The following is a 9,636-nucleotide window of genomic DNA, read 5'->3' as shown; positions in this document are numbered from 1 at the left end:
AGAAGAATCTCAACCAACCGAATTACAAACCTCAATGAGTTTGAGTAAGCATAAACAACTGAAAAAGGGCAAACCATTTAGCGCAGCGTAAATTAATCGACAGAACACTTCTAAATTTGAGCTTGAAGAAAATATTGCAATTATCGAATTGCTTTTGTTTCACTTATACTAGGTTATATCATAATAAAACTCACTAATTTTACGTTGACTAAGATGACACTAAAGATTATGGTTGTTACTGAAGACTTGGCCACCAAAAATTCAAACTAAAGACACATATTCATCTAATCGTAAATGTCGATAATTCATCTGTTGGTTTTCTTGTTAGTTTAAAAGCATAGCTTCATACCCTAAATCGGTATATACAGTACCTATTAGGTGAAACATTACCCCCAGTAATATATAAATATTAAAAATAAAACCATGAAATACTAAGAGGTAGTCATTTGATCAAATTTATAAAATGAAAACGTTTAAATTGACTGTATTTCAGTAATAACTTGACAGAACCACCTTGGCTAGGTTAAATTCAGTTATGAAATATTACATATCATGTGTTTTAGATGTAAATTTCAAACATTCACAAATTTAATATCCATATATTCAGTAATATGGGTTGACAACTAAACACCAACTTCAACTGTAAGGTTGGTGTTCTTTTTTTCAGTAAGTTCGTTAATACATTCATTTTCTAATGAACGCGTGACTATGACCTTAGCATTTCTTTGTAAATGAAGAGATGCATGTGTGCGTTTAAGAGTGCACTCTAGAGCTTCTTTTAATACAAATAATTAACGAAATGCTTAAGATTTATAAATAAATACATATGAATAATTATGTCTAGTTATTTGTTGTAACTTATAGATAACCGTCAGATACGATTGTATCTTGTTATTGATTCGCTTCACAATTCATGTGCAGTGATATTTGTATAACTGTGAAATCATTGCAAAATCTAATTGATTTGAACAACAATCCTTCGTTCAGCCGCTTGTTTGAATGTTTATTAATATTATTCAGAACATCAGTAATGAACTAACTGATGCTGATAACATTTGATAGTGAACGTTCCCAAAAATCTTTTAAGTTGATACGAAGGATAAACGTTCCTTTACGTAATACTGGTTAAAAATGTTCGGAAGGAAACCTTACTAAAGATAGAAAAGAGTCCAGTTGACTATTAAACTTGTTAATAACTGTAAATTTGTAAAACTGCTTAAGAATATCCATAATGTAAATAATATTTTACGTTATTTTTATTGTTACGTAAAATTTCGGCTAAAATTAAGTTTGTTTATCTACTTTCATTTTATCGTCACTTTATTTAACTACCTTTACTAAATAAAAAAAACTATTTCCCCCTTCAAAGTCTTGTCTTTTTACTTTGATCAGAAAATGTACTTCAAAACGCATCAATATAAAAATTCTACTCAAGTAAGACAACATTTTTGTTGACTCTGTCACATTCAAATGAATTTTTTTAAGTCGACCAAAGTGTTTTCATACGAATTGATCTTAAAAAAGTTAGTTTGTTATACATCATCTTCACCCTAACCAGAAATTAAGCCTACTTATACCGTTTTTCTATCTTCAGTCACATAAAATAATCCGCTCAATGGAAATGAGAAGTTTTAGTTTGAGATTTTGATCAAAAATAAAAAATAATCAAAGCTCTGCTGAAAGTTTTCGAAATTGTTCGAAAGACAACGTTATATAGAAAGAAGAAAACATTGATGAAAGTGATACTCGTTGCAGTTATTCAAGATGCACCTAATGAATTATCATATGAGATTATTGATCTTTAGATGACACTAACTTTATTATTTCGAAGAGTATGAACTTCGTTGAGTACCAGCCAGCTGGAAACCTAAGTTGCATGGTTCCTGAAGACAAACCCCAACCGTCTCTCAAAAAAATTTTAATTTGTAAATACCGTTAAACACAATGAATGATTTTCCTTTCAATAACAAGAACGGTCCATGGTTAAAATAGCTAAGTTAGTTGTCTATTTCACTTTACCCGGTACAATGTTTAGATAGTCGATAAAAATATTAGCATAATGGATGAGGGATTCAAACTCAATGACCCATTCATCACACCTCGTAAAAAAAGAAGGTTTTAACCTTTATTTTGCATCTGTTAGAAGTCAAGCTTTTTCTTAGAGATTGTGAAATAGTACTTACCAAGTTTTCAAAGAACTTTTGTTGACAGACGTTCTGGGATATATAAGTTGATGGATAATTACAAAACTTGAAATCATCATTAAAATAATTGCATAGTTGAAAGCATGAGTCAATTGAAGCTAGACCACCAAGAAAAACCTGGAAGCACTGGACGGCCGTTTCGTCCTATTGTGGGACTCCTCAACAGTTCCCATCCACGACTTCGCCTCTCGAGATTCGATTGACTCATGCTTTCAACTATGTAAATACTAAATCTCCACAAAAACCACTTCTGATTAAAATACTTATCAAACAAATTTGCTCCGTAAACTTTTTAATATGTCAAGTAAAATAAGGGTTGTAAATTAGTTTTTATTTCATAAAATTGATATAATTTACTAAAAACGCAACTAAGGTCAACTCATTGACGAATGTATCAAGAGATATAAGGTTCGAAATAAAATCCTTTCTAGTGTGAACCTATTAAAAATTCTCTGGTAGCTAAGTTAAACAAGAAAACAGACTTACAAAAATCAACATCAGTTTAAATTATTTTATGTTCTGAGTTGGTGAATGAGTAGCAAATCAAATAATTTCCTATTTAAAAGCAATAAAGTTATTTGAAAATCTACTGAAGATACAAGAATTGGAAGATTTTTTTTCCATTAACCGGTATCTAAAAAAAATGAATCATTTATATGAAATCAACCAAACGTCTGCTACTCATAATAAACAGTGGGATCTTTTAAAATTATTGTGCAAAGATAAAAATGTTGATGAAGTTAATAAAAAGCTGGACGAAATTGCTTTGCAGCATAAAAAAGAGATAACTGTTCAACAGGATATAGCAAAACAGCGCGTTATTGATCAACTGTATGAAATTCATAAAGTAGCTGAAGAAATTGATCGAACTGTAAGTCTTAATTTGTTTGTTTTTTTGAGAGAGATTTTTAAGTAGGATTTCGTCCAATTAATTGATACCAGCCTATCTCATAGTGTATTTCAGTTAAATATTTTATTATGAACATGTTCACAGTAGTTAATGAAAGAATCTACAGAACATGAGGTCAATAACAAAGAATCCTAAATATTTGTTCCTTGCATAATTAAAAAGAGGACAGCCCATCCACATGATAATCTTCGTCTTCTTATCGTACTATCGAAATGTAGTATTACTTAATGAGATTTTACGCATAGTTCAATGGAGCTGGAAAATAGAAATTTTTTACATTATCAAAAGACTTACATCATAACGTGTCATTCAGAGAATCAGTTTTTCTAAAAACTTTTTTTATTTTAGTTCATTCGATACACATAAACTCTGATGCAAGTGACCACCTCAAAAGCACGAATCATACAAATAAAATGGCGATATTGTTGTGATATAAAAGAAGAAAGGGAAGTAAAATCGTGGATAGCAAATACGTGAACAGGGTTAGTATTGAATAGGAAATACAAATCGGTCAGAAATACAAACAGGAAAGACTTCGTTCATTAAATTGAGTTCCTCTTACTATTATGAAGAATATAAAATAAAACTTCAGATGAATTGTAAATGGCTTCTATTCTGAGTCATATCTGATTAGATTCTAAAATAGTGAGTTGCACCATCTCCAGGAACCTGAATGAGGGTCCATGATGATCTGAAAAGTGCCATTCCTAAACAGCTTTCTCTCAGATCATGGCATCGATTGTCCACTTTTTCCACCTAGTCGCATTGCCGAAAAATAATGCACGGTGTGTAAACCCCCGGGATGCCACTCGTAAAGCGCGACTAAGTCATCAAAGTCGGTGTTCCGAGATAGTGATACTGATCAAATTTTCACTATCACACCCGTATACAAACAGTGCTCTTCATATGGGTAGAATAGTGAAGTTTTTGGATGTGAGACAACCATGACCAAGTACATAGATCCTGCGAACATCCTTAGCTTGAAAGGGTTAATCTTTTCAAGCATAGAATAGAAGTGCTCTTACTGACGCATTGTAAATACGATAGTTCACAGTCATACTAGCGTCACAATGGGACCAAAGACATACGAGATTAAAATAAGCTCCTCTGACTTTCGCAAAGCTGGACCGATCCCATCTATGACGCTACTACAAGAACTCATACAACTACCCAGAAACACAATTTCCCGATTCTTTCCAGAAATTTAATAAACACAGTGAGTGCAGGCAGGCTCTCAGCAATCTTGAGGCACCACTTTGAACATTGACGGTGCAAATTACATCCCATACATGAGGGCTTTAATTACCAACTGATTAACTGGGACTTAGCGTAACTGTTATATTGCGGTTGGACAATGTTATCTACGTACTCAAGATCAGAAATTCTTTCTCCATGTTATATCGATTGCGTGCGTTCTTTCCCAATTATTATATATGAACGTCATATGACCGCCGAATGATACACAAAATCGTATGAGCAGTCTTGAGTACTTATCAGTCCCGCTTTCTGCCTAGCCCAGCCAGTTAAGTCCAGAACACCGATAACAGCCTCTGCAATATGAACCATTATTCTCAAACATACTGGATTTATATACCAAACAAACAGACCACATCGTACCATAAAATAGAAAATAATATTTATACAAGATTTAGCTGAATGTGGCTGTGAGTAGGGGGAACAGTAATGAATAGACTGGGTATAACTCAAGAATGGAAAAACGTATAGTAATAGTTCATAGGTCAAAATAAAGCATATGATAAGAGGAACACGAATACAAATAGTTTAGTTACTTAGCAGTTATACAATAGGAAATATGCATATCATATTGATCCGTAAATAGTTCTCAGAGTTACCATTCATAATTCTCTACGGGATAATACACTCCAGGAAACAAACCCACCCCATCATCACATGTTCATTCACAGCAGGATGGTACGACTGACGATGAATATTGGGATTAGGCAACGGAACTACCTAACCTCACTGTTCTACTGAGATATTTAAGGGATATGATTATTCTCTTCACCCCACTTGGAGTGTTCTTGTACAGGGTCTGCAGTGCGTAAGTGAATTTCTCATCCACATCCCACTTGAATAGAGTCAAATTCAAAATGACCTTGATATCCAGGAAAGTAACGACAGCTGGTCAGGAATTATTATGACAGTGTTCCATCGTTCAGGGGAGATTGAAGACTTCCCATTTTACAAAAGAGAGCTTGTCAAAAAGAATAATTTTGTTTCCAAAACAGATATATTTACTAAAGGTATCAAAAAAAACGTCTTAAATAAACCTGGGTTTAAAAAGTTATTTTTATTTGGAGCAGTCATGTTGATTGACATTTAAACAAACATTTATTCGAATGAAGTATTATCTATATTTTAATTTCTTGTAATAAGTCTCTGGCCTCTGAAACGATAATTATCACTTATAACAAGCTGTTCTACGAGATTCTAAACCAGTAGAAATCAATCACTTGGATAGGAAATCACTAAAGTACTTCCTCAGACTTGAGAACTCTTTGACTACGGATGATTGCTATTGGAATGATTTAGAACAAATTAGTGGTTAAGTGTAAGGAGATTACCAAAATCAATTGATTAACATAAGAATAGTCGATTTAGTGGAAATGCGAAATCATCTTTGGAATATAATTTTGTTAAAATGGCTTTCAGTGAAATAGAATATGGTTTTCAAATGTGTAATCTGCAGGTACTTCTCAAAGCTCATTATCAGATTAGTTGCTTCGTTTCACTTTCAAAACAACTGTTTAGCTAATCGCAGTAATATCTATGAAATAGAATGGAGAATTTTTATTTTTCTTCTCCTTTGTATACTCACTAAAATACGTATTATATATATATATATATATATATATATATATATATATATAAGTTTCATGGTTTCTGCTTTTCTAGTGAATATTTTTTTATTCATCACTTGATCAATGATTTTATTGGTAAAGCTATTTGAAAGGGTTAGTATTCTGCGGACCACATTTTCATCAGTTTGAAAATTTGAAATAGAACGTTAGAATCAAAAAATTATTTATCAATAATAGTCCAGTGAAGTTTGATCATGCCATTAATTTCATTTGTGTCATCGAAAAATATACATTTATTTTAATATTTGCAAACCAAGGTTCCAAGGTTCTCAATGAAATCATGAACCTATCTAAGTAAGGCTACCATCGAAAACCTAGAAACCGTTTTTTCCTTGTATAAAACTTCTCAGAATTGTCGATCCATGACCCCGCCACCAGGAGTCGAATCTAGGACATTCGGTCTCGCCCACTAACACAGCCTCTAGACTATTCAGCAGAGGTCTGGGAGTGTATATGTCCAACTTTAGTTAATCCACAATACTGCCCTGCCATCCTCCATAGTCCTCAACATATGCCTTCCCCACACATACTAAAATTTAAAGTTTTCGTGTGTGCTACCATACCTAATCAGTTGCAGTTTAATGGAAAACAGATCGGCGTCAGTCTACCGTAATGGTGAGTTCCTTTCGCTTTTTTATATTTACTGGGACAACTTTATTATTCAAAAATTATATATCCAAGACGCGTTTGATAACTGACTGATTACTATCTATAACTTATTAAATTTCAGAAGTTTACCGTCGACTCCAATAAGGGATTATGGCAAAAAGTACTCAAAGGTCATAATCGATTGTTCCCAAACTTTCTGAACAAAGTGAACTCGAATCTCGACTCATCCCCGACAAGTTTTATTAAAATATCAGGTAAACAAAAGGAAGCGAATAAATCAGTTCTTAAGGACCGTCATCGGGAGAAAAAACATAAAAGCAGGACTATTCACATTCTGAAAAAAAATCAGAAGGAATTCCAAAGTTAGTTTATATATATATATATATATATATATATATAGGGCCTGTTATATTATTCAGGTAAATTTTATTTATCCATGCGACTTTTTTTGTTGGTCTGAACAGCTTAGAAGTTTTTAACAGAGGCTATGCTTTCCTTCTCACCAACTTATTTACAAACGAGATAGTTTTCCTTTCGTCTTCTTCAAAATATAGATGTTAGCTTGCCTAAGATTATTTCGAATCTTCTGGCATCCTTTTTGGAAAAATGAGAACACTGAATTTTATGAACTAATTATTTGCATGTTATCATACCAATAGAAAAATTAATATTTAAAAACATTTAAAGCAAAGGACGAAACGCGCGTGCTGGATTCCACTGCTATCCGCTATCCATCTTTGCTTACCATGCTTGTGAATTTAGGCTATATCGAGGCAATACGCACAGTATGCACATATGCAATTAGAGACTGACCAGTTGCAGTCCTAAAACATCAATGGGAAGATTAAAACAAACAATACCAAGTGAATTTAAACTTCACCCCATTGCACAAGCATGTGGCTATCAGGACTCAGTGGCCGAGAGGATAACGCGATGATGATTGAAGCGAAAGGTACTAGGTTCGAGTCCCATAGTGAACATCTATTCTGAGATGCAGGTACACCCAGTTGACGAGTCCCAAATAGGACGAAACGCGTGTGCTGGATTCCACTGCTAGCCACTATCCATCTTTGTTTACCATTTAAAGCAACACTTAGTATATCAGGTGGAGCGAACAATATAACAACTCTGAATTACTTTTATTCTAATTATGGAATTAATCATCTTGTGTTGATCTTAAAGGAGATAAATCATTCACCTACGATAACACCTTACGATGAATGTGTTATCTATGCTTTTCTTTCTTATTCAGGACCTCCACCACGCCCAAAAACTAGGCTGATACTCTCCGCACCAAGAGTCAGGCGGATCAGAAGAAGACCAACCACCACTCCAAATTCCACGCGGTCTACATTAATTTCAGGATTGACTTCAGCTGTCGGTCCAGTATCTCAACGAAAATTATGGTTTCTTTCTAGATCTTACCTAGAGTTAGAAAGTCAAATCCGAGTTGAACGTCGAAAAAACCGACAGCAAATAAAATCATCTAGATCATGTCCACCACGTGTAAGCTTATCAACAAATATGAACGATCAACTTGATTCGGCAAGAAGCATTAACTCAAGGCCGTCTTTAATTGCACCAAAAACTCCGAGAGAACAGAGGCTTAGGCGGTGTTTGTATTTCCTTAAAATTCAGCAAATAGAACTTCAAGAAAAAATAAATAAATTTTGTGATGACATTAGTGAGTTTATTAAAAATTCACTAAATATTGATGATAAAGTTGTGGCTGGTGATGCTTTGTCTATCAGTATTTCTTGACCTTTTGATGGAAGCTGGACATTGATGTATTTTTCTCGCTGAAACGTGACTGTTTTGGTCATCAGTATTAAGCCGAAATAAAAATGTTAAAACTAACTCATCGCACTTACTTCCTTTTATAAACCATTACTATGAAATTTCATTACCATGTAATGTCTCTCAAAATAACGTCAGCCATAGTCAGGATGACATTATCAATCTAGAATCTATTTGAAAACGAATATGGGTAAAGTCATATTCATAAGTAGTGTTAACTATAACAATTTGATACAAAACACTCATTCCTATTACTTGAAAGTGCTCTAATTTACCCCTTAACTAGATCATAAAATGCAAAGCATCAGCTCACAAAATGACTTTCAAGGACTTTTTTATAAATATGACGTTTAATACGAATCCCACGTTTGTTCAACAAAAGAATTGTTTAAAAACCCTGACTAAGAAATCCTATTCTTGATTGTATTTCCTTGTTAAAAGTCAACTCAGAAACTAGATATTTAAGTTGTCAAGCAGATAATTCGCTTATTCAATAAACCAAGCTCTAGATTTTTCTGTTAAATCTGTAAAATTTCTCGAAAACGTTACTCATTTTATATTAAATATGTAATTTTGCAACCAAATAAACAAATAATTACTTCATTAATTTGCTAAACTGATTCTGAAATCAAACGTTTCAAAAGTGAACTAATACATTAATTAACTTGGTGATTTCATTAACGACCGCTAAGTTAGAACAGAGATTCATCAACCGAAAGTGTATTTCGTTATTTATCATACTTTTATGTATGAATTCTAATTTAAATGACAAATGATTGTCTATTTCATTCCTACATGATTCGAACTGATTTGATGATTCATGACTTTTTCTCATCACAATTCCAGGTGTTCAATTCCATCAGGCAGTTACAAACAATTTATATGTCGATGATATTTTATATTACATCAGGCTTTCCAAGTGTAATACGAAACATACCACTGGTTTTGTAGACAAATTCCATCAATTGAAACCACAAATCGACCTAAATTAGACCACCATCGAAAATCTGTAAACCTGTATCACTTTTAAATACATAATTCATCTAATTGTATGATTTTATCAGTGTTAGCCTCAACGAAGTGGATATTTTCTACCAATTCTTTACGCAGAAGCATTAACACAAAACTACTACTGGTATCAACCTTATAATAAATGTTCTATAAAAATAAAAATTTAATAGCTGAGATCGTGAGTCAGTTGAAGCTAGACCACCATGGAGAACCTGGAAGCACT

The 9,636-nt window shown here is 33.1% G+C and overlaps 1 protein-coding gene across 1 annotated transcript; it reads left to right on the top strand.

Annotated features, from left to right (window-relative positions):
* Window positions 1–2,847: 2,847 nt before the first annotated feature.
* Window positions 2,848–8,366, top strand: Smp_168060 (hypothetical protein; the record flags this gene model as incomplete). Its single annotated transcript, XM_018788718.1, has 3 exons — window positions 2,848–3,075; window positions 6,727–6,967; window positions 7,858–8,366. 3 exons carry the CDS (start codon window positions 2,848–2,850, stop codon window positions 8,364–8,366), a joined length of 978 nt encoding a protein of 325 aa, XP_018654233.1.
* Between the last annotated feature and the right edge of the window lie 1,270 nt (window positions 8,367–9,636).

Source organism: Schistosoma mansoni, chromosome W (assembly GCF_000237925.1).
Source record: "Schistosoma mansoni strain Puerto Rico chromosome W, complete genome".
NCBI classification, from domain to species: domain Eukaryota; kingdom Metazoa; phylum Platyhelminthes; class Trematoda; order Strigeidida; family Schistosomatidae; genus Schistosoma; species Schistosoma mansoni.
This window is presented reverse-complemented; position numbering and strand designations above follow the sequence as displayed.